At 44.6% G+C, this 25853-nt stretch overlaps 1 protein-coding gene across 1 annotated transcript in view; it reads right to left on the bottom strand.

The window, feature by feature from the left end:
- Positions 1–975: 975 nt before the first annotated feature.
- Positions 976–25853, bottom strand: part of LOC144763082 (NACHT, LRR and PYD domains-containing protein 3-like) — a 154340-nt gene continuing 129462 nt past the window's right edge. The window contains exons 5-6 of the mRNA XM_078648383.1: positions 8047–8175; positions 976–1063 (exon numbers count right to left, since the gene is read on the bottom strand). Of these exons, the coding sequence (XP_078504509.1) occupies positions 976–1063; positions 8047–8175 (217 nt within the window). The remainder of the gene's footprint in view (positions 1064–8046; positions 8176–25853) is intronic.

A 25853-nucleotide genomic window follows, 5' to 3' on the forward strand; every position in this document is an offset into this window, starting at 1 on the left:
TAGGACTTAAAGCAGTGTTTGACGGCTAGAGTATTAGGTTTGTGTGGGAGTTGGGTCAGTCACCTATATGGGGTCCAGAGGGCACTTAATAACATGCCAATAAAATCCCTAGGAGGTCGGACCCCTTACGAACTCCTGTTCGGGATCAGGATGAGGGTACATGACCTCAACAAGGTCAGCACAGGGGCGGACGAGAAGAAGTTTGACGTCAGTAATCGTTTGGATGTCTTACAGGAACTGAATGAATTCCAGGCTTAAATAAGCAACATCCAAGTAAAGACCGCTGCCACTGAGGAAGCTGCACCAGCACAGCCATCTTGTATCCCACAGATCGGGGATCTTTTCGGAGAAACAATTATGGACAAAAAAGACTGTGGACCATCATACAGTGCACCTGTACCTGTCCTTGCCGTTGAAGGAAAAAAAACTGTACTTCTCCCACCCCTTGCCGGTTAAAAAAGAAAAAGGTTCATCTCCATTGATCTGATCAAACCACACTATGTGGCCGATTCTCAAAAGTAGACCACGGGGGCTTCTGCAAAACTATTGTTCTCCTCTCACTACAATTCAGGAGGTTCAAATGGAGCAGCTGATAACTTTTAATAACTCTTCTACACCGACCAGTGAAGGAGTGACCAGTAATGAAATGCAACTAGTTCCTCTTACAAATGAACGGAATCAAGTCACAACTGAAACACAGATTTCAATTAGACCAAACAGCAAAATGTTTGTCAATACATCCGTAAATGAACAATTGACTGTTCCAAACCCTGTGGAGATACCAAAAATAGATCGAACTGCATCTGGCTATTTCATCGACTTTGATGACTTCTCTTAGGATCGGAGTGAACGAGAGACACCGCAAGCGCCTGTTCCCTGCACGCAGAAAATTTGAGACTTCTATTTTTTGATAGAGAAAACTATTTATCCGTGGCTACAAATTTGGCTTGCTATTGGGGTACTGTTTTTGCTAATTTACATTGGTATAGCAGTTGTCTTTCTTATTGTTTTAGATGGAAATTTGTTCCCTGAACGCTCTTCAGTTAAAAAGGCGAACTTGATTCTGAAACCACATACATCATCTCATCATGCGCAAACAGACTTGTCCTTAGTGAACATTACAGCAGTTCCTGTTACAGAAGGAATAGTATGGGATAAGGTAGCTTATGATTTGTATGGACTCACTGAACTTTTAACCATTTCACACATGTTTGTAATTTCCTTAAATGATTTTATCACCTCTAGCACAATCTCTGACGATTGGGACATTGAGACAGTACGTATAATGATGTCTTATTTAGAGAAATCAGCTACATTTCGCAAGATGAATTGTACGATGATGCATCTAATTTTGCCAATATGTTCTGTTCCCAGCAATATGGTCATCATTTCTTCGCACAGACCAAGTGTCCCACAAAATGTTTTCATATACCACCAATGGGAACACTGTCCGACACCACCAAAAGGTAGTTCTAATACATTGCACAGAAGTTTGCATATTTTTCAGGATTTAACACATTCCTATTATTATAAAACACCATCATCTGCACGGAAAAATATGTGAATTGACTCTAAGCTAATATGCTCTGCTTCCTTTCTTTCCCAATTGTCTAAACTAAAATTCTGGAAAGACGCAGTAGACACAAAATCAGTCTGGGGAACTAGGGACTGGCAGGTTCAGGGAACAGAGGCATTATTTAGAGCTTGCCTCATACCACATAAAATCATTTTCCTGAATGGAACTGTGCAGCAAACATTCTGTCTTCGACTAGCCAAGACCAAGGATTTGAACACACCTTCAATTCCAACACCGTCAGAAAGGGTGGAAGTGGAAAACATTACATCTGTAGATGGGCGCACTTGGGAGAGATCTTGAGAAATAACACATAGAATTCAACAAGTCCCGATTGGAAGGGTTGGTTGAACATTCTATCAATTTGCAGCTGCACCTTTTGGATAGACATTATCCACTATCCCTGGACAATAAATCCGCCAAAAGAGCATGAACAATAACCGGGATACCCTACTGGATAACCCACAGGACAGAGAACCCAAGGACAGACTGGTCTGCATAAACACTTTGTTCTCTTTGTCAAACCAGGTTAAAAAAGTGATACATAAGAACTGGCACCTCCTGAACAAGGGCAAACAATTCTTACAGAAACCCCTGTTTGTGTTCAGAAGGAGTTGCAACCTTAAAGTCAGTTTATCTATACTTGACCCAGTCCTACTCAGATTGCCAGGCAAAACACTCTTTGGGGTCTCGCCCTGTACAAGGACATTATCTGTGTGGCTCATGCGGGGCATGCAGACAGACTTCTGTCACTAAGACCATCAACATTGGAACAGGCAAGCCTTGGGTGTAAGACCGCACACTCATTTTAACAACGATAGACTCATATACGTGATTACGTGCCCTTACGGCCTAAGGTATGCGGGTATGAGTTTGAATACTGGAACAAAAAAGCACCACCAGATGCGTAAAACAAGCAAACAAACTCACGAAACACTTCTTTGAGACAAAACAATGCAGAGGACTTGAGTTTGACAGTCCTGAACAAGCCCAATCTGTCATCCACAACACCCAGCTTGAATAAAACTTTATTACGGATTGAGCAAAGATGGCTGTTTAGGTTGGGCACAATCGAAAGAGGGCTTAATGATGATATACCTTAGCTGTCTCTTGCATAATACATCTATAGATCCTTCCCTCTCCAGGGCATACACCACATTAATGAGATGGAACCGTCCACTGAGAGACTACGAAGGAGATTGACCTTAATTTCTATATGGTGCATAGGAAAAGTGTGAATGAGAATACCACCCTCTGCTTCATTTCCCTTCCTACCCTTTTCTTACTATCTTTATACTGCAATTGTGATCGCTAAAACTGCCATGACATGTTTATTTGCCTCTCAGTATTCACTTTTGTTGAATGTGTAATTGACATCAAAAATTGTTTGCATTTTTTACTCAAATTCCCGACACGCCATTCGAGGCCCTTTTTAGGTCGAGACTGGCATAGGCTGCGCACATGCGCAGTCTCACCAGTGAGAATTAATGACTCTGAGTAGGGAGGGTAAACCCCGCCCCTCTTCTCCATTGGCTGGCCTCCCAAACGGCGGCCAGCCATTGGAGAAGAGGTCTCAGTGACATCATTGTCTTCAGCTAAGCCCTGTTTTTTTTCGGATTGAGGGGCGCTTTTGTTAGGTTTGTTCTACTTTTTAAGCCCGTCCCTTTCAGACTGTGGGCGTGTTTTTGATTGTTGTTTACATCCTAGAAAACACGCCCCCCAATCTGAAAAGGATGGGGCTTACAGACAAAGGGCGAGCGCTTGTTTACCTTCCTGCAAAAATATTTATATGAACCACTTGCATACTTGTCATAGTTCTCGCAATATTTTTTTGTCAATACAATAACATGAGATGTATGTGACAGAATAATATCTCGAGTAAATGAATAAATTAATCAAATGTTTGTAAAACATGGGAAAACAATTGCTCCAAAATCTAATTAAGACTAACAAATATCCTGCATTTCAGCAAAAATAGCATAAGCCCTTTATGGCTGGATCCTGAGATCTGGCGATGCCCTTTGCCATTATGTTCTGCCACAAAGGCCAGCCTTCCCTGGAATGATGCAGCGGATCTCTGGATGCTAGTCACCCCCAATGATGAAGCAGCTCCCAGCGTGCATCACGCCAGCCCCTCCTCACATTCTGAGAAAGATGAAGGGAGTCTCACCTTTACTGTCTTTACTCACCGTCGGAGCGAAGCGGGGAACGTCTACCTCTGCATCCAGCCACGGTAAGTGGACACTGCAGCGGCTCGCGCATATTCCACCTGTGGCAGTTGATTAAGAAGCCACCCACCCTCCACAAACCAGTGTGTTAAGGTCCCCCCTCCTCCCGCCTGAGGTTTTGTGTTGCAGAGTTAACTGGCTGCTGGTCGGAAAGACGGTTACGCTCCTTCTGATCTTTTGGCACTTCGGGAATAGCAGTTTTTGACGTTTAATTATTGTTGGGAGCAAAGTACCGTTATCCTAACGGTCCGACTAGCATAGCCCCACCCCCTTCTAGCATACACCTGGCGCGAGTGGCCATTTGATGGAGCTTGACTGATGCGGACGTTGTGTGATTTAAAAAAAAAATGTAGTTCTCTGGTTAAATAGTAGATATTTTAGCAGTAGTTGTGTGGTGAGTGCAACATTCCTGAAGGCGCAGCCACACCCAGTCAATGACCGAGTTCGTCAACGATAGCTATGGAGGGAATACATATCGCAGTGTGCGCGCGTCTGGCGTCACAGGCATTGTGTCGGACTGAGCCACCACCTCAGGTTCTGAAAGAGGTGTTTTGAATTCCGCGCACCCTTTTATTTCTTCTTTATTTTCGTCACAAGAGACGGTTTGACTTAAATTATGTAGTTTACTTGCACTTGTCCACCTGCTACGTTCGTAACATCTGTAGATAGATTGGTCATATTAGGTCTACCGGGTTTATTCTCGAAGGGCTGCGGGGCCTTGATTCGAGAAGTTAAAGGCGCGTCGGTTCTGCATTAAGGGATGCCAGGGTCACTACTACTGCACTGCAGAGGGGGGTAGACCAGCCCGGCAGCTAATGCGCGTTGAGAACTCACTGGAGAATGGGTGAAGTCATGTTGCCAATAATATAGTGCATTTTAAAATGCAGTTTAATTGCTTATTAGCATAGATGCACACCAACTTGTTAAATACAGTGCGGCAGGGAAGAGTCGCGATGCTTCCTAAACAAACCCCCCAAAAAATTGTTATGAAAGACCAGGACTGCAAACTGTCAGTGATGGTATCGGGTGGCGGTGGCCACTCGGGACAGAGAGCCTCCTGAATAGGTATGGGCCAAGAGAAACAAGTGGTAGACGCACGTGCTACTCTGATAAGGGGGCATTAACCCAGAGATGGAGAGGACAAAGAGTAAGTCTGGTACAAGCGGTATCAGGGAACAGGGCGCAGATACCAAGTGGCGTTCATCGCAAACAGTGCAGCAGGCCGCAAGGCTGCATCTTTACCCCCTTAGAGAGTACCTTACCAGGCCAACCCATGATGTAATTTAACGGTTAAGTTGGATGCTCTCATTTAAGGTCTATCCTCTTAGGAAATATCACCCTGGAGAAAACCCTCTTCTTGCAGTGCATTGTGGGAAATAAACAATATTCCATGCAGCACAAGAGCACTGATGAAGGTGTGAACCGGTGGCCGTGTTTGCCCGTGTGTGTGTGCGCCACATTGTGCACGGATCCATGTGTGCGCATGTGGATGTGTGTGTGTGTTGGCTTGAGAGTGTGTATGCCTCGTGTGTGCATGGATCCACGTGTCATATCTAATAAACGTTTACGTGTTTCTGTGTGGCATTGAGTGCATTTTTATGTGGTCGAATGGAACCATGTGCAAATTTGTGGGCTGCGTGTGAGTGCCTATATGTGTGTGTATGCATGTGTGGGCTTACATCTGTGTTCGCTTGTGTACTTGCATGGCAATGTAGAACTGCGTTATTGTGTAGGTGTGTGCATGTGTGTGCGTGCTTATAAGTGCCCTGGTGTATTTGCATGTCTGTGCTTTTATGTGCGTGTGTTTCGATGTGTGTGCTTATATGTGCACTGGTGTTTTTGCGTGTCTGTTACAAGATAATAATATTCATCACCCTGATACGTGCACCTAATGCATCACCTACCTGAACTCCCATTGATTTTGTTTCTTAGAACACTGTATTTTTATGATACGAGTCTATAAGGACCATAGTACATTGTCTGCTGCTCTTCGGATAGTTAGGATGAAGGATGCATCTGCTACAGCCTCCAGGACGACTTGGACACAGCACATGCTCCTAGAGATGTGTACCTCTTGTTATTTACTTTTTAGTGTGACAGTGTAAATTATGACACACCTTTCCCCGTTAACACACAATTGGTGGCCGCCAACCTTACATTCTAGCTAGGCACGTTTGGGCTAAAAGCCAACATTTGCTACAGCTCCCTCATCAGACCCATACCTGCGTGGCCTTTCACCCTCCAGGTCCAAGTATGTCTGTCCCATTCCTTACACCGCCGACCGCTACACTCTTCATCCCCTAGCAAATCACATCCAACTTTATTTGGAAAATAGTAAGCGCCAGGGCCCTTGTTCTTTTGACTGCTCCTGGCTGTGTGCTTCTGATCCTCACCCCTCTTCCTAAAGGTTAGCAAGAGCACATCACTTGAGGGAACAATATATCGCTTAGCAGTGCCAGTTCACAGAGGCATTTTGTGGCAGGTACCGATAGTCTGTCTGGAAACCACCAGATCACAAGCATCTGTAATGCAATAGGTCTCGCATTTATGCAAGTTTGAGCTATTGGCATTTTAAATGAGAATGCCTTTTATTTATGTTTTGGTTTTAAAAACATAAATAAAAGGCATTGTCATTTACAATACCAATAGCTCAAAGTAGCGTAAATACAAAACCAAAACATAACTGCGCAACACCCTTTATGATAGGGCACTTTGTGGGTGTTAGATGGGATTCTCTTCCTTTTTCAACACATGTTTATGTAAGAATTCTTCTTGGCAGATGGTGTGACTTCTAAATTTGTCAGATTGGCTGACTTGTTTTGAGTTGTTACCAATCCATAAAGTGTTCAATATGTTGTTTATGTCCCCTTACATGTACCACCAGTGAATACACCATCTTCCCTTGATGTTCAATTTTTACACACTTTTGTAGAAATAACTTTCACAGCAGTAGCCTACTTAAGATCCTGAAGAAAGCCACAACACTCTTTAGGTAATTGGCTGAAACATGTTGATCTGAGCTCAGTACGATTGGCTCTAATGGTTTCTCACGTACTTTCTGTTTTTAATCCCAGCACAAGGTAGCTAGAATAAAAAGTATGTGGTAAACCCTGTAGCTAGTTTTAGTCCACTTCACTACCAGCACTGCACCCCTCATAACACTCTGCTAGTTCACATTGGGTTTTAGAAAGAACGCATGTTACACAAAAATACATCCCTGAGCTCCTCCCTCGCAGCGAGAGGGTTGTAGCCGGCACCATGACTAGGCTTCATGGTGCGAGAAGGATTCCCAATTATGAAGCATGCCTCCTCTGGTGGGTGAGAGAACCCATCCTTTAAAGGGTGGCCTTCTTTCTAGTCAGCCTTCTTTCTCTCTCTTGATAGACCAGAGGGATCATGTGTGTTTTGCTCAAAAGTTGTACCTGAGTCTGTTGGACCCAAGAGTAGTCAGAGTGCAGTTTGTTGTGAAGCACACACGTTACTGCAAGTAAAAAAAAATATTGCTTTTGCTGAATCTGGAGAACAGTAGACCAGTGGCAACTGGTTTTGTGCTAAACTTCAACTGTACTTCGCCCCGGGATGCCAAAGTCACCCCCTAAGCTCAAGGACCAAGGGGCAGCACAGGAAGACCCCCCTGGAAGGTTGAGCACAGACCCCTGGGATAGGTCCATTATTTTATTTTATGTAAAGTTTTATATAGCGCTAGCTTGACCCGTAAGTATCAGAACGCTTTACATACACATAGTAAACAGCAGAAGGATATTACATTACATAGTAGGCCGGCAGTAAGGAAGCAAACTGCAGAGAAAAAATACAGCACGGGAAATAAATATGCAGTGCATCGGAGGGGGAGAGAACAATAAAAGAAAAGGCGAGAGTGACATGGACCGGTCCCCAATATCCTTGAATGTCAAGAGAGAGAGGCAACAACTCGGATAAAGAAGACTTGGTTAGTTGACGTTGGTCATGAAAGTATTTGTTGAGGAGATGGAGTTTCAGGGCCCTTTTGAAACAGGAGAAGGAGGGGTTGCATCTGAGGACTAGCTCGCTGAGCCATCTCATCAGAACAGGAGCAGACAGGTGAACCTCACTGTATCATATAACTGCTGCTGGAAGCAGAAGAGAGGTTCATACCCGTCAGAGGATCCCCCATGTCTGACTCTAACATGGTCTCGGTGGGAATGATGTAACCCCCCCTCCTCCCCCCGCCTTCCCAAGGACATGAGGAAGAAAGACTAGACTTACCTCAGCTCCCGCACGCGGCTCCGCGGATCCCCCAGCGCCGCACACAGCACGGATATGTCTGCCTCCGGCTCCGCATCGGAGGACCAGGGCTCACGTGACCTCTCATCCTCCATGTAACATTCTTGGAGTCTGCGGAAGAAAGAGCAGCCATGAGCATCACGGGGTCAGGGCAGGGGTCAGTGCAGGGGTCAGTGCAAGGTCAGTGCAGGGGTCAGTGCTGGGGTCAGGGTAGGGGTCAGTGCAAGGTCAGTGCAGGGGTCAGTGCTGGGGTCAGTGCTGGGATCAGGGCAAATGTAAATGTAAATGTAAATGTGTTTGTATTTATATAGCGCGCTTCTACCCTGACGTCTCGTAGTGCTGTATTCATTTTGCTGTGGAACCCTTCCTGGCTTTTCCCTGTGAGATGTCCACTCCTGGGCACCCTCAAGGTGAAGCCAGGCATCCTAGCGCTGTTGGGGCCGTTGTGGAGATTAAGCAAGCTATTGCCCAGAGTCACAGAGTGGGGCCCATGATTAGAAGAGGCACCGAGGCGAGAATTATCAGGTCCGGGGAGATTGACTCCAAGAGCCGCCAAAGCGGGAATTGAACCCTGGTCCCGGGCCAGACCTCTGCATCAGGGTCTGCCGCTCTAACCATTGAGCCACGCTTCCCCACAGGGCAGGGGTCAGTGCAGGGGTCAGTGCAGGGCCATCCAGTACAAAGCTCTCTTCACAGGTATCTTTCTTCTTCAGAGTTAAGAAGATATTTACTGTTAATGAGGACAGAGTGTAACTAGCACTGAAAGGCCTGAACTGCTCCTGTCCCAGAAGGCATCAGGGAGATGAGCACCCCGACCTCTGACCCCTCGAGCCCCACAGCGGAAGCGGAAATAGCGCCTGGAAGACTCCAGACTGGGGACATGCTTTTAATTATTTGTTTGGTCGAGGAACTATGAAGATTCCTGAAGTAGTAACACTAGTTCTTACAAGCAGCTTCAGCTAGAGTAGCCCAGTACACAATAGTCTGTATCTGTAGTCACTGTGAGACCTTTAAACAGATTTATCTTCAGTCTGTACTATAATCTTGAATCTAAAGCTCTGCTTTTCAAAATATTTTTGTTTTTTAATAATAGTATATTTTCACATTGAAATAGTTTGTAACAAACCCCACAAGAAATAAATATTGACTGATTATTTACTAATTATTCAGCACCGAAGAAGCTCCCAGTAGGGAAGAAAAGAATGAATGAATGAAGCCACATCTGTAACTGCCAGCAGGGAGCTACAGAATGAATGAATGAATGAATGAATGAATGAATGAATGAATGAATGAATATGGCGCAATCACAACTCACATCAGGTAACCACAGAACAAATGAATAGGCCACATCTGTAACTACCAGAAGAGAGCTGCATAATGAATGAATGAGTGAATATGCCACATCTGTAACTGCCAGCAGAGAACTGCATAATGAATGAATGAATGAATATGCCACATCTGTAACTACCAATATACTCCAAACAATGGTTCTTGAGCAATATAATCAGACTTGACCAAACAAAGGGAAACAATCCCGCCCGAAAAGTAAAGGGAGAAAAATTAAAAGGAAAAATCCTATGAGTGTCGCAATGTCACAAAAAAACCTTACCTAAATCAGTGCTCAAAAAATATTTCATGAAGTCAGATGAAAACAAGGGCGCGCAAACAATTACACTCACAATTACTACATTCAAGGAGTCCGATAAAAAATGACCTATCCAACGAGGTTTTTTAAAAAAGGGTGCAAATACGCTTACTAGGCCATGCTAGCATATGCAACTACATGGAAGAGGGTATGACAAAAGCTGTGTCAGCATCCGAGTCACGAGCTGGCGGTTGAAAAATGCTGACTCAGCTTTTAATTAAAAAACACCCATTGCACGGTAATGTATTCAAGGTATGTTTATAAAAACCTTTGAGGATCGACAACCCTATAGTCTTTTTAACAGGCGTTTTACAGCCTGTGTACTTTGTGTACATAAACTTGTTGATCTAGCCCCAACAAAAACATGCAATCATGCTCGGAGCGCTTGCAGCGTAAACCTTCTCCCTACATTTAAAAATAAAACTGTGACACAAGGAAAGCTTGTTGCGTTACTGGAAGTGGAAATGTGGTTTTATAGATCAATGGCATTTTTCGTAGGTGTATTTTTTTCTAGATTTAAGCTTGTCAATTGCTTTGCGTCCGTGACCCAGACGGGATGTTATGAACACAAGAAATTATTAATTTGCGGCTCGGGTAAGATTTATACAGTGACACATTGTTAACACAGAATAGAGAATAGTACATTTCTCCGGAACCCAAGTTTACTTGTTAATCCTGTGGTTACTGTTGGTTTTTAATGTGGGGAGGGCAGAGCGAAACCTGTGCTACTCTGCAGGGAGGGGGGAGTGACAGTGGAAAGCGAGGGGCGGATGGTTGTTGAAAACATTGGCGCTCATGAGGAGCACTGCACTCATTATGTATAATTAACAGCACATCGCTGGTGACGAGCTCCATGCTGCTTATGTATGCACGTGGGGCCTTAAAACGAAAGTTCCCCCCGGACACACATTACCTAAAAGAGGGGATGAAAACTATACTTAGGCTGTGCTGCTTCTGGAATAAACGGAAGTGAGGCATCAGATCTACAGCCAGTAATAAGCCCTCTAAGTAAACCAATGCCAGTGTTTACAAATGGCAGGCGGCAGGAGAAATTCCCCCGCAATAGGCGGAGTTTCACCCCTGATATAGACTACTTGAAGTCTCGGAGAGACAGCGCATGCACGCTGCCTAGCGAGACCTAAAAATGGTATAACAGTCACAACTTCAATAGACAAAGTGCCTAGAGCACGTAGGATCGCTGGGACCCCTGGTGAGTAGATTGGGACACCACGGAGGATGGGTGTAGTGTGGAAACACAGATGCGGGGTCTGTACAACTCTATGGAAAGTCCTGGTTACAGTTTTACAGTTTATGGACACTTCAAAGAGGACTTCAAGCAAACCCTTCGGAATGTAAAAGGTTCTAAGGCCAACCGACCCGTGGATACCAAGGTACCCGAGTTACCTATCCCAGAGGAGCCGGGTGCAAAGGGGTCAAGTGGTGTCAGAAACCTCTGCCGTTTTCAATGGCGTGCTGAGAAGAAGTACTGCTGCCGTGGAAGTGGAAAGTGTCCAGTGGAACTCAAGCCTGGATTCGAGGTGAGAGGAACCTGAAAGCAAGGAGACAGAGTCTAGGTCACGTCAGGTGACCAGGGGCTCGGTAGTCGAATTCCCACGGATGTCTGATGCTTCAGGTGTGATGAGGGGATACTTGACTCTTCAGCCACGAGGATCTGGAGATGTCGAGGATGACCAGGAGGTGAGCTGTCCCACGAAGAATTTTGAGTGCTGAGGGGTGGGGCTCCGGCTGGAGCACCAACAAGCCTTGGCAACTGCAACCCACACAGGGAGAAGAAACAGGTTACGGTGTGGACCAGCAAGGTCCAGGGGACTCCCCAAGCAATGGAGAGTCAGGGCAAATCTGGAGCAATCAGGAAAGACCAAGAACAAACAAGGTGACCCTTGCTAGGACCCACAGGCCAACGGACCAGGGATCGCGAGGAGACCTAAAGCAGGGTTACAAAGTACAGACCCACGGAGCACATGGTGCGAGGAGGCCGGAGATCTTCGGTGGAAATACTGCTCGGGGTCAGGATTACTCGGAGTCAAATGCACAAACTCAGGAAATGCTGATTAGTATTTGCAGTTGCAAATAGAAGTGGTGCACAGGGATTCGGGTCACGCGGTCCCCACAGGGGATACTGGTCTCAGAATAGCTGAGAGAGCAGATCGACCTGGAAGACCTTCAGGGACCCACCTCCTGTGTTGCAGAAATCTTCAGAGTCCTCAGGAGCTCGGGAGATGCAAGCCAGTCAGATGCACTTTAGGTGCCTGCTTCAGCAGGGGAGTAACTTGTTTACTCCAAGGGAGATTCTTCAGCCATCCAGCGTCATGCAGACAGTCGAAGTACTTAGTTTCTTCTGTAGCAGAATCTTGCCCAGGTACAATCCAATGTCCTGTAGCCAGGTAACCCATTTTATACCCACGGGAAGGGGTAGGACAGATTCAGGGGTCCCTCCTATGGGAGGGGCAGGACAGAGGGGTGTCTACATCCATGTCCTTTGTCCTGTTTCACGCCAGAGCGGGAGCCACTGGCTCCCAGAACTGGTTTGAACTGGACTATGCATGGGGACACCGAATGTGCCCCCAGTGCAAACTTTCTGGCACTCTCAGAGTGCACCCACCCATCCCCAATACACTAAATCCTGTCTGGGAGGTGGTCACACCTACCTGTGACAGGATACCTATTGTCATGCCTTCCCCTGTTTGAGCTTGGCTCAGCAGCAGGAGAGCAGAAATGTGTCTGTGGCTTGCAGGGTCCATTTTGTGCTGCCCGGACGAGGAACGCTGGTACCGGGTAGACAGGGAACCCACGCATGTCTTTGTGAAAGGGTGGACTCATTCCAAGGTGTTTGACACCAAACACGACATGTTTCTGAGCAGCCGTTTTAAAGTTAACATTTACCGCGAGGTTATAATGCACTTAAACATATATGTCTGGCGGCATCACAGATAGCCAAGGAGAATGGACTCTGAATGCTTCATAGAGGCCCTACTCATGCAGGAGCACCCTCTCACGTAAAACCCAGCACCCTGCCTTCAGGATCGATATGCCCTGCCATAGGGGTGACTGATAGGTTTTAAGTGGAGTGATATATGTACAGATAGAGGGATACTATATCTGAGTAAGTGGTGCAAGCACCAGCTTACACAGGTTGCGGGAGCAAACATGTGGTGTCAGTTTGAGTGGCCTCTCGTGGGTGGCATAATACATGCTGCAGCCCATGAGAGGCCTTTGGGGTACCTATGCCCTTGATACCTCTATACCATATACAAGGGACTTATAAGGGTACCCCAGAATCCAATCTGGAGTGTACCTAAAGTACAGACATACCAATTTAAGGGAGAAAGCAAATAGACTGGGGTCCTGATAAGCAGGATCCGAGCCAGACTAGTCCAAAAACAGCAAAACACCAGTAAAAAAGTGTGGGTAACAATGCAGTCAGATACCACTTTCCTAATAGTGAGAGTCGCAAATGCTATTTTGCGAGTCCGTGACTAGCATTTGTACATGCTATTACCTTTTTTTGCAGCCACAAAAGGGAGGTTCTCCCGTTTGCAGCTGCAAAAAAGGGTTGTACATCTTACGCCGATGATAACCAGCTCCTGTTCACATGGGGAAAAAACGAGGGCTCCATCTCTGCCGCCAAACACTGCTTGACCGCAGTTTTCAGATGGCTGGCGGCGGCAGAAATGAAATGTAATGAGGAGAAATCAGAAATCCTCTTTATTTGGAAAGTTTCCCTCTCGGTTTAGAGAAACATTCTGGCCTTCCAATTCAGTGCTTCCTGCCTCCTCAGGGAATCCTGTCCAGAACTTGGGGGTCTGGTTCGAGGAGAACCTTCTGTTCTCAACTCAGATCAAGAAGTTAGCACAGACCTGCTTTGGTTTTCTAAAAATTCTTAGGACATAATTTTGCTCTTCTTCCTCGGGCAGCCAAGGAGACAGTTACCAGAGCCCTAATCCTTTCTAGGTTTGATTACGCCAATACTCTGTATATTGGCGTACCGAGTTACCTACTAATTAAACTACAAGTGGTGCAGAACGCAGCTGCCAGGCTTCTTTTGAACATCTCTGCCAGATGTAGTGTGAGACAACATCTTCGCAGTCTACACTGGCTTCCTATGACAAAGAGAGTCAGGTTCAAGGCCTTGGTCACCGCTCACCGTGCACTGTATGCCTCAGGACCAGGCTATCTTAGAAATGGTTCTCCTTTTATACCCCGCAAGACACCTGCGCTCCTCCAGTCTCTGAATATTTTTTATGCACATTTTATACATTATTATATATTTTTAACAAGTGCTGAATATTGTTTGATATTTTTAACATTCCTACAACTGTTACACATTTTGGTAATGGCCACCTCGAGGATTTTGTTTGATAACTGTAAGCACTATCCATTTGAGTTCTTTCTCACCAGGATTCTTTTGGGTGCTCTCAACACCTTTTTTGTGATTCTGGAGCGGTGCTGGACTATGCGTTGATTCACTTGTTGGTTTGTTTTACCAATGTATATTTTGGGTCATGGGCAAATGAGTGCATAGATGACGTTCTTTGTTTTGCAGTTTGAATATACCACTTCTGGGTGTTGAGTCTGAATACGCTTCCTTCAACTGTAGATTCACAGGCCAAACAATTGCCACATTTATGGTGCCCCTCTGTTGGTTTTAAATTCAATTGGGCCCGTATGTCCTTCCTTGACTAGGTATAGCCACCTCCGCTCTTACAATATGTTGGCCAATGCTGGCATTGTTCCTCATTGAGAATATTGGGCGCTCAAACTGACATTTCGAATTCTGGAGAAGGTGCCAATTCTTCAAGACAATTTGATGACATTTTTTGGTATGTGGGCTATAGGTCGAGACATAAACCAGTTTTTCTAAGGGCTGTTTTGTTTTATTCATCAATAGATCTTCACATGGAGTGTTCCAAGCTCTTTTGATGGCATGTTTAAGTAATTTCTTTGGATAACCCCTACTTTTCAGTTGTTTGCAAAAGGCTGTAGCATGAATTTCAAAATCTTCTTTAGGGGAGCAATTTCTCCTGATCCTCAATAGCTGACGTATGGTAAATTATCCCTCATGTTCATTGTAAATGTACATTGATACTTGTATAGCGCACTACTCACCCGCAAGGGTCTCAAGGCGTTTGTACGAATACCGCTGTGGAACCCATCCTGGCTTTCCCTGTGAAGTGTCCACTCCTGGGCACCCCCAAGGTGGAGGCCAGGCATCCTTAGCGTTGTGGGGGCCGTTGTGGAGATTAAGCAAGCTATTGCCCAGAGTTGCAGAGTGGGACTCCATGATTGGAATAGGCACCGAGGCGAGAATTATCAGGTCCGTGGAATTTTTGAGCCCAAGACCCGCCGAGGCGGGGAATTGAACCCTGGTTCCGGGCTAGTACCTCTGCATCAGGGTCTGCCGCTCTAACCATTGAGCCACACTTCTCCTCCTTGGGTAGGCGCTCTTGTAATGAAGGTTTGTATTCTTATTGGTAGCTTTTCTGTATAGAGTGGTCGTTAGTACATTTCCTTGGGGCATTTTCATTTATTTATTTGCATAGTTTTATAAAGCGCTGGCCAGACCCAGAGGTATCAGAGCGCTTTTACATGAGGATCCGTGAGTTACAGGTTACATAGTTACATAGCCAAGTATACACATAGGAGAAAAAAAAACATAAGATTACCCAATAATGTGAGTTATTAGCGCTTACACATGTCTTATGTGGAGGGAAAAGGTAGGGGGGAATGGTGAACAGGGGTAAGGGAAGCAGGTAGGAAACACAATGGGGAGGTGAGGAAAAAAATGTCCCATGTCCAGCTGGGTGAGTGACGGCCGAGGGATGAACCAGAGCCTAACTCCTCTATAGCTGCATAGGACAGCTCCGCTGGGCATCTGTCAAGGTTGCTCGGGCATCACGGTAAGCACAGACAGTTAGGTTTCAGCCCAGGGGGCATCTTCAAAGTCCCATAGAGAGCACCGGTCACAGTGTTTCTGGGAAGCTCCCGCTTCAGCCTCCTGCGCGCCCCCAGGTCAAGGGTCAAATAGCGATGAAGCTGCTTGGACAGAGGCCAGCTGCCTTTTGAGCCTCCTTGCTTCCAACAAAAACCGGGGTCTCAGTGCTCCCAGAGGTCGGAGGTGGAGATTGCTGGCGGTGGCATAGGAGAAATAGCCTGGTGGTGGCTGGTAAGGGGTCATCTCGCTCAGAGGAATTACTTCAACATCCAAGAAGGGGTGGTCTGTCTTGCTCTTGGTGATGGTAAATGTGATGTCCTCATGTGTCGAGTTCAACCATCCATGAAAGTTTCCGAAATCTTCCTCTGACCCATTCCAAAGGAACCAGATATCGTCAAAATATCTGTACCACTGGAGCAAATGCTCCTTGAACGGGTTCCCATTGAAGACAAATCTGTTTTCGAACCTGGCCATGTAGAGTATCACCATTTCTGGAGTGAAGTGACAACCAACCCTTAGAAAGTAGGCATTTTCTTATTTAACCATTCTGTGTGCCTCTGCTGGTTTGTGTATTGGCTGTCTGGTTTTGGAGTGATAGGAGCCGAGGATGTGCATACATTGTAGAGAGCCACCAGGGGTGGGGTTATGCTGTTTTCTGGATTCCCTGGATGACTCAGAGCTGAGCTGAAGAGACCGAGCTGCAATTAAAGTAGTGGGAGGAGTTTTCCTTGCAACTGAATAGACCCTGTCTCCTGTGCACAATACTATCTCCACCTCCTGCCAAAAAGCTGGACCAGAGAGGACCGAACTGGTTTGGACTGAGCTGAAAGACTTTTTGCCACAAGAGAACAAAGGGAAATGCAGTGTAAATATTGGGGCCCAGAACTTTAGAATACTTCTGGACTCAAGAGGAACCTCTGCCAAAGAGAAGAGCTGGAGAAGCTGATGGTCAAGTACTGCCCCATTGCTGTGTGGATGCTTTTCTGGGTTGTCCTATAGTAGCTGCTTCTGCCAAGGTGAGGACAAAGGACTGGGCTTTGCTATGTATCCTGCTAGTGAAGTTTCTCCAAGGGATTGTGTGTGCTCGCCTCCTGTAAAGATGTCTCAGGGACACAAAAGACTTCCTGCAACTCTGCTGGTGCTGCAGGACTCTGCCATCTGTGAGTCCTACCCTTGCCTAAGGTTCCTCCCTCCAGTCAAAGAGCTTCAGAAGTGGGTTTTGCAGCTGATCTCTGTAAGAACTAGAGTGAAGCAACATGAAGCCTCGCAAAGCCCCGCCACACAGCTCTGCACTCCTTAGAACTGACGCTAGATGGTGCACAGCCATGCCAAGTCCCGCCTCACAGCTACACACTCATCATAACCGACGCTGAACGATGCAAAGCCTCCCCAAGACTGGCCGCACAGCTGTGCCCTTGTCGGAACCGACGCTGGCTGTTTCAATCCTTGCTAAGCGATACCTCACCTCCGGTGCGCAACGCATTGCACCTGTGCGCCAAATCTATCAGTAAGAAACCGACACATCACCTCCACACACACTAAGAAACTGATGCATCAACTCTTCTCCAGCAAGGAACCGAAGCATCGCCTCCCCTGCGTGGTAGGAAGAAATCGACGCCTCACCTCTCCTGCATGTAATTAACCAAAGCATTACCTTCCCTGTGGCTGTATTTGCTTGTGATTTTTTTAACACATCCCTGGCACTTTGTGTTGAAAGAAACGCATCCATAATTTGCTATGGACAGAACTGTTTTTACCTTTTAAAAGTCATATTTTGATAAACGTATGGTGGATTTTTGTCATTTTGGTTTATTTGGTTTGGATAAAGATTTCCCATTCTTCTAAACTGGTGTAGTGTCCATTTGTAGTGTTTTCACTGAGTTACTGTATGTGTGCTCAAATGCTTTCCATTTTGCCTCTGAGATAAGCCTGCCTGCTCGTGCTAAGCTACCAAGGGGGTGAGCAGGGGTTGTCTAAGGGTGTAACTCCCTTACCCAGATTAGAAGCAAGGGTCTCTATTTGGAAATAGGTGCAATCCATTGCCAACTAGAGAGCCCCATTTCTAACAGTGACACAGCACTAATTGCATATAAATCGCATTTATACACCAATGCTAAAATGCGTTTTGCACTAACAGCAAAAATACTGGAAGCAGTACAGACTTCTGTGGTGAGGGAACAATCCCTGGCTCATGATAAACGCATTATTGTTGTGACCTCCCGTGCCGACCCTAGAGGCCGTCAAACAAGCCAGCGTCTCAAGCGCTAAAGCATGGCAACCATGTTAAATACAATAGGCTAATTCACTCACTGCAACAGATGTAGATTACAGATTAGACATTGCAAACACAAGCTTTTCTGCAATATGAATAGGAATGCCCTCTTCCAATTGAAATATTGCCTCTGGAGAGAAATAACTACATCTTATATACTGATGGTTCTGCTCAACCTGCCGTAGGGACAAAGCACCAATACTTAGCAGAGTGTGCAGCTATAAAAGGGCGCATGAAGGATGGAGAATTCCAACCAGAAAAGACCGACACGCAGGCGCTTGGTGGCTGCACAGTGCAGTTGGCAGCACTAAAGGCTCTAATTCTAGCACTAGAGAGTACAGATCTTCTAGTGTGTGATTTGTACTAGTGTCTCCAGTCCTATAATTAATATTTGCATTATTGAAGCCAGAGATTCAAAGGGTTGCACAATTAAGAGCATGATGCTTTGGGAACAGGTGGCAAAGCTGAAAGACTGCTTGCCTCGGACTCATGTAATAAACACATTGAGTTATCAACATACTAGCGTACACGTTTCAGGGAATTCCATGGCTGATGAAGCCATAAAAATAACAGGACGAACTGCTGCAGTTGCTGCGATAACTTGTTCAAGTACAAGAATAGAGAGAGACATCAAGATGGCTGTGAATGCTGCACGCGATGGCACCCACCTTGCGAAAGGCTTTCCACTCAAGTACTCACACAAGTTAGATGCAAAAAACATAACCGTATGATCAAATTCTAGGAGTGGGGATAGAGTAATACCAAATTTCGAGCGCAGGTTAGGGTTGATTCAAGCTGCACACAAGGGTCTTAAATCTGCACACGCAGTGGTGGCTGATACAATTTCATTACTGCAGGAAAGCTACTAGTGGCCAAGTCTTTACTAACAGAACGAGGACTTTGTCCGCAAATGCAACATCTCCCAGCATTTGTATTTTATGTTTATTTATTAACTGTTCAATTCATTAAAATCATTATAGTAAAAACAGTCAGCAGGTGGAAACCAAAAAAGTGATATTAAAAACTTCAGTTTATATTAGATAAAATTTGGCGCCCGCCCCAGTACCAACACAATAATCCCTCGCCAGAGTTTATGGTCAGTGCCATGTGCCTTTGCACGCCTTCGTGTAGTCCCCTTTGAGCCTCGGGCGGTAAACAGCAATACAGAATAGTAGACTGAGCCTCTAACATTCCAATTAGCCCTCTCTGGTATTAGCGCTATCTTAAAGTGGCGGGCTAAAGGTGTTTAAGGCAGCAGAGCTTTTTGGAATATAGATCAGTTTACTTCGCCAAGTTTCAGGTACCCTTCACCAGAGTTTTATTGTTTTCATTAACAGCTTTTAGGGCAATCCTGATTTGATGGATGTATTTTGCAAGTCTTGCTAGAGTTGTATCGGTGGTGGGTAGACACAAGGCTAACGCATCACTGCGGGACTTTATTCCATTGGTAATACAGATTGGGCGCAAGAGTGGCAACGGTCGTTATTAATGTTGGGGCAGCAGCATAGAAGATGCAACCAGGATTCTCGCGTGTGTGGGCATAGTCTGCAGTTTGTAGATTCCCCCGTACAGGCCCATGCAGGATTAAAAGCAGCAATTCCTAATATGGTTAGTCTCTTATAGAGGATTTTGCTTCAGGCTAGTGGAGTGAGAGACTCATTTATGTAAGGTTGTGCTTTGCCTGCTTTGTATCTAAATGGGCGCTTGAATGGAGAGAGTTGAGATCCAAATCTAATGAAGTTTCAGGTACTTGTTGGTTTATGGATCTTTTCCAAGCGTTCAGGGGGATAGCCAGCCATGGTATGCTTTCTTCATTGATCTTCAATGTTTTAAGCGTTTTTGCTAAACTGATATACCAGGCCATACTTGACCCCTCAAAGATGGTTCTCAGGTGGGGTTTCAGAGAGTGGGCGGTGCCCTTAATAACCTTAAGTATAACATTATAATCTCCCCCTGGCAAACCAAGTCTGGCCTTGCTTCGCCTAGCTCCAGTCTTAACCTTGCATTGATGACCTCGGAATGTGTAGCACAGATTTATATGCCTTTACTTGGGCTGACTGGAGCGCAAGGGTTCTACTGTCGCGTGTCCACCCCAGACACCTCTACTGATTTCTAACAAGCCTCTCACTGGTGTTTATGTGAACCACTGCAGCCCTCTTAAATCAGACGGGGCTTACAAGTACGTCTTGGTAGCAGTGGATTCCTGCTCTCGATTTCTGTAGGCATGGCCACAGGGAGCGGCTGATGCCTGAACTGTTATATAGGATCTGCAAGTTTTTATCAGGTCATACGCAGTAGGCACACTACACTCAGATTAGGGTCCGGCATTTAGCTCTAGGGTTTACATAGAGGCCATGGGAAGTTTGGGTGTGACACTGCGTTACTCCTCACCCTATCACCCGAGGGAAACACGGTAGTGAAGAGGAAAAATTGTGACTTAAAGCAGTCTTTAACAGCAAGGATATTAGACTCAGGTTACAGTTCGGTCCATAATCTACATGGGGTCCCAATGGTATTACACAACCTGCATAGAAAATCCCTGGGTGGTCGGACTGCCTATGAAATACTGGATGGGGTAAAGATGTGGGTTTCTGACATCGACACTCCCAGCATAGTGGCGGCGGAAACACCATTTGATCTAAACGAACATCTGTCTGTTTTACAGGACCTAAACGAGTTCTGGGACACTCAAAGCAATGTCCAAGTAAAAAGCATCACCATTGGAAAAATGAAGAAGGTTCCGGCAAGACCTGGCTGAATACGAAAGGTTGGGGATCTGGTCAGAAAGAATAATATGGATAATAATGAATTTGGGCCATCTTACCTGTACCTGTCCTGACTGTTGAATGTACCAGAACTGTACTTCTTTTGCCTTTTGCTAGCCGCAAAGACAAAAGATTTGTCTCCATTGATCGGATCAAACCACATCATGTGGCCGATTCTCAAAAGTAGGTCACATGGGCTCCTGGGTAGCTTCCTACCTCCCCTCGCTACTGTACCGGAAGTATGGATGAGAGCTTTAAGTAAAGCAGCCTTTACACAACGTGAATTTACAGTACACAACAACGAAGTATCCATTCTGCCTGTTACTGCATTAACAACTGTACTATAGACTAGTACAGAAACAAAGATTTCGATTCGGACTCCAGACATGACTCCTCTCTACGTCAATGTACCTCAGATTGAGTCATCTCCCAGTTCTACAAAACTAGTGGAGCTGCCAAAAATTGATCGGACTGCTTCTGTTTACTTTATCGACTTTGATGACTTCTCATCAGATTCATCTGAACAGACATCACCTTTACCCTTTCAGCTGAGACTGCGTACTTTCTATCCTTGGCTGAAAAAGACATACTTTTTTATCAATGGTTAAAACTTTGGATTAAAATTACATTACTTTTCCTGGTCCTTTGGATTGGTTTGTGATGGTCTTTTTTCTACTTCTAAATGGACACTATCTCCCAGAGTGCCCTGCTGTACAACTGGTGAACTTGGTTCTTAAACCACATTTGTTATCACACTGCGAACAAAGATACCTTTCTCTGGCGAACATTTCAGCTGTTCCAGATGCTGATGGGATTGTTTAGGCTCGGGTATCATATGATGTGTATGGCCACACTGACCTTTCGCAAATTCGTTATTTGTTTAAAATATCTCTCAATGACATTGTCACCCCCAGCACTGTCTCTCATGGTTGGGATGTATATACAGTATATGAAATGCTAGAAGATCGAGGGCATTCTACTGTTTCTACATCTAATGAACTGTACGCAGGTACATCTAATTTTGATGAAATGTATGGTTTTCAACATTATGATCGTCATTTCCTGCACAAAGCAAATACTCCATGTGCTGTATTTAATTATACACAATGGGAACATTGCCCTACACCACCGCGGGATAGTTTCAAGACATTTGCGCAGAAGCTTGCTTATTTTTCTGGTTATGATAAATCAGACCCAGCCTCTTATTATTATAAGCTTGCGCCGTCATCTGTACAGAAAGCATGCTGACAAGCACCAGGCTAATATATGCTATTGTGTTTCTTTCCCAGCTGTCCACACAATGGTTTGACTTTTGGAAAGACATTACTGATGAAAAATCGATTTGGGGGACACAAGCTTGGCATGTTCAAGGGAACAAATCTTTGTTTTGAGCTTAACAAACACAAGGAGATGATGGACGGAGCGCTGAAACTTTTCAGACACTCACCCCCAGTGACAGATCTGGGTTGAATTCATCATCGTTCTTTAGCTCACTGCGCAATCTCAGTTCAGACCCAGCTATATGCAAATCAGTGTTGACCCTGTGCCTCATGGGAACAGTCCAGCTCGAACTGCCAAGCCACGTCTTCCCGGGACCAGAAACAAGCATCCTGGGACAGGTTTTGGGTTCATAACCCTCATCAGCCAGGGTATCTTGAATTCAGTGGCAAAGTGAGCAAGGGACCCACGTCTGGGCATACCCTGCCAACCTACGGCGAACAAAGCAAACACAAGGAGATGATGGACGGAGAGCTGAAACTTTTCAGACACTCACCCCCAGTCTTGTGTCTGCTTTGTTTCCAGCTTGAATAATACCACAACAAATGAGTTTCCTGACTATACTACAAACTTAATGTCTTGGCTTAGCTTAGATCTTAAATCTGAACACACCACATATTCTCACATTTGCACATTTTGTAAACTGGCAACAGTTTAGTAAGCACAAGCAGGAAACATTAGACACCATGCTCTGCAATGGCATGTACAATGTATCAGAAGTAACAACACAATTGCCAATACTGCTCAATTATTTTTACAAAGAGAAATCAAGATGAGCTCTGCGTTCTCACCTGAATAGACCACACGTTCAGTCTAGAAATCTATCTCAAAATCTTTTATTTTATTTTTATTCAAATTCTTAATTTTTGAATTTTTCTTTTTGAAAACGTCCACAATTAGTATACAAAAATTGTACTTGAATCTACCTATTTACACTAATAACGATTGTATGAAAAAACTAGAAATTGAAATTGTGAATATGTACACAGGGGTGTCAGGGAAGATGTGCACGCAATGCAGGGACATAATATTCATTCAGCATGTGTTCAGCCGATTCATTTCACGAATATACAAGCATACAACCAAAACTTTCATACCAGTGAGTAATGGGAAGGGAGGGGGGTGTGTTGTGAAAAAACAAAGAATTTTAAAGAGTAAGATATTTATTCTTCTAGTCACCACTCAGGTGATTAGGCCATCTTCCACTTATTTTCTTTTGGATTATTTACAACAATGATTGGCCTAATGGATTTGGAGAAGGAACTCTTAGGAGACAAAAAAACGATATTTACACCACATAACAAACAAAAGGCTCAGACAATGGGGTCGACGCGTTTCGAATCCCTTTGGTTCGTGGGATTCTCTTCAGGACCGTAACAGATACAATCTGGAAGACATGAAAATCAGAATAGCATTCAGTCAGTGATATCTCACAAACGAGGACCCTTCACTTCATCTTACGCAACACACACCATGCATGCAGTACCTGTAGAGCTTTTCGGGTCTTTTTTGTAAAGTTGAGCTGTGGGCAGAAAATGCATCTCAGTCAAAATTTGAACTGTCGGGTTATTTCGAGACGAGTGTGGAGATTGTTGTCATATACTTACATGTAAGGGGTTGTGAAGAATCTTAAACATCGACGTAGTGTCTCGGTTAATGTCACACCGGCATCATTTTTGACGAAAATTGTTGTTCTGTTTCTTGTTATCTATTGGAGAAAGGATTGTGCAGTTGTTAATTTGAACTCTTATCAAGTGCTTGCTGTTCACCAACTGCATAAGGCGGAACGTTTTAACGTGGTTTGGGTGTACCATTCTACATCGACTCCATTGAAGAAAAGATTGTGCGGTAGTTATTTTTCAATACTTGTTGTGTAAACACGGCAGAAAGGCGGGAGCATAAATTCAAGAACCCAAATACTGCTAGTAACCTTACCGTTTTCTTTACGATCTTGGACTCCCCGTTCGGCGTGTCTGTCTCTGTCGCCGATGAATCGTGTCATCAGATCGGCGCTTAAAAACACTGTGTTCGGATTTGTGCTTGGCCCGATGGGAATTGTAGTTTTGAATCCAATTTTCGCTGTTTAGTGGCGTCAGGCGAAAGGTCGTCTGGTTAAAACGTAATCAAATGGAATTGTGCTTGGCCCGATGGGAATTGTAGTTTTGAATCCAATTTTCGCTGTTTATTGGCGTCAGGCGAAAGAACGTCTGGTTAAAACGTGATTAAATGGGAGTAGTGGTTCTTGTGTGGTTTGGAAAAATACTATACCATAAATGATGTATGTTGGTATGTGCAGAAACCGCAATTGCTTTTCAATAATAATCGCCGGAAGTGTGATGTATTCGGGGACACTTTTTGGATTCCGATATGTTGATAGTCAGATTGTTTGTTGGTGTATGCAAAAATCCACAATTGCTTTTTAATAATAATCGCCGGAAAGGTGATGTTTTTAGGGGGTTACTTTTTGGATTCCCATATGTTAATAGTCAGATATGAGTTTCCTTTTTGAGTATATAAACCCCGTATGTAAAAACTGGAGTATATGTTCGCAGCTAGGCACAGCTAGATTTACAAATTATAGAGTTCCGTCATTTCATTTAACCCGTTTACAACAGTATTAAATTTAAGGATTAACATGGCTTCTCTTTGTCGTAATTTGGCTTCGAGGTCGCCTCCTCTCGTGCCCAGTTCTATTTCAGATATGACTGTCCATCTAAAATCATTGTCGTCATGGCCACTTTCCACCCAATGTTGTACCAGGGGTGCTGTGAGTACTTTCCTTTTTAGTCTGGATCTGTGTTGAGACATTCTTTGCCTTACTTCTTGATTGGTCTTCCCAATGTACAATTTTTTGCATGGGCATAAAACTCCGTAAATTACATTGCGAGTTTTACAATTTGTGAAGGACTCATGCTTCCAAAATATGTTTTCATGTTCAAACAATGTTCCCTCGATCGTTGATGTAGAGCTGATGCACGTACCACATTTATGGTGTCCTTTGATGGGGGGTAGTCCCACATACTCTCTCAATGTGGGATTGTGTGTTGTTGGTAATGCTGCACGGACTATCTGATTTGCAATGCTTTTGTCTTTCTTGAAGGCGAAGAGAGGTTGTTCATTTAATTGAAGATCTAGTTCTTTTATTAGGTGCCAGTTTTGGTGAATTGTCTTCTTCAACCAATTGGATGAAGGGCAGTATGTCGAAACGCAGACGATTCTGGTCTGTTTTTTTGGGGGGTTCCTCTTTAGCAATTCCTCTCTCGGTGTCCACCAGGCTCTTTTTTGTGCTTGTTTCAGGAGTTTTGAGGGGTAACCTCGTTGAAGTAGTCTTTCTTTTAAAAGGTTCGCATGTTCCATATATTCATCTTTAAATGTGCAGTTCCGTCTTATACGGAGGAATTGGCCCATGGGTAGGTTCTGTTTTAGACTTCTCGGGTGGTTACTTGTAAATTCAAGTGCTTTGGTTCTGTCTGTTTTCTTCCTAAAAAGGGTTGTCACCAACTCTCCATTTGAACAGTATACTTCCACGTCCAGAAAGGTTAGTCTGGTTTTTGAAGACTGAATGCTGAATTTTATATCCCTTGTCCGATTGTTCAGCCAGTCATGAAAACTTAGAAGATCATTTTCATTTCCAGTCCATGTGAAGAAAATATCATCAATGAACCGGATCCAACCCCCAATCCATTGTTTATAGGGGTTGTTCTCATAAATGAAGGTTTATTCGTACTGGCCCATGAATAGCACAGCAAGCTCAGGAGCAAAAGGGCAGCCCATTGCGACTCCCTTGATCTGGAAGAAAAAGTCGTCTTTAAACTTGAAATAGTTTTTTGTAAGGGCCATCTTGGCTAGCTCTAGAATAAATTCAGTCGGTATCCT

The sequence above is a fragment of the Lissotriton helveticus genome, chromosome 6, assembly GCF_964261635.1.
Source record: "Lissotriton helveticus chromosome 6, aLisHel1.1, whole genome shotgun sequence".
Taxonomy (NCBI): domain Eukaryota; kingdom Metazoa; phylum Chordata; class Amphibia; order Caudata; family Salamandridae; genus Lissotriton; species Lissotriton helveticus.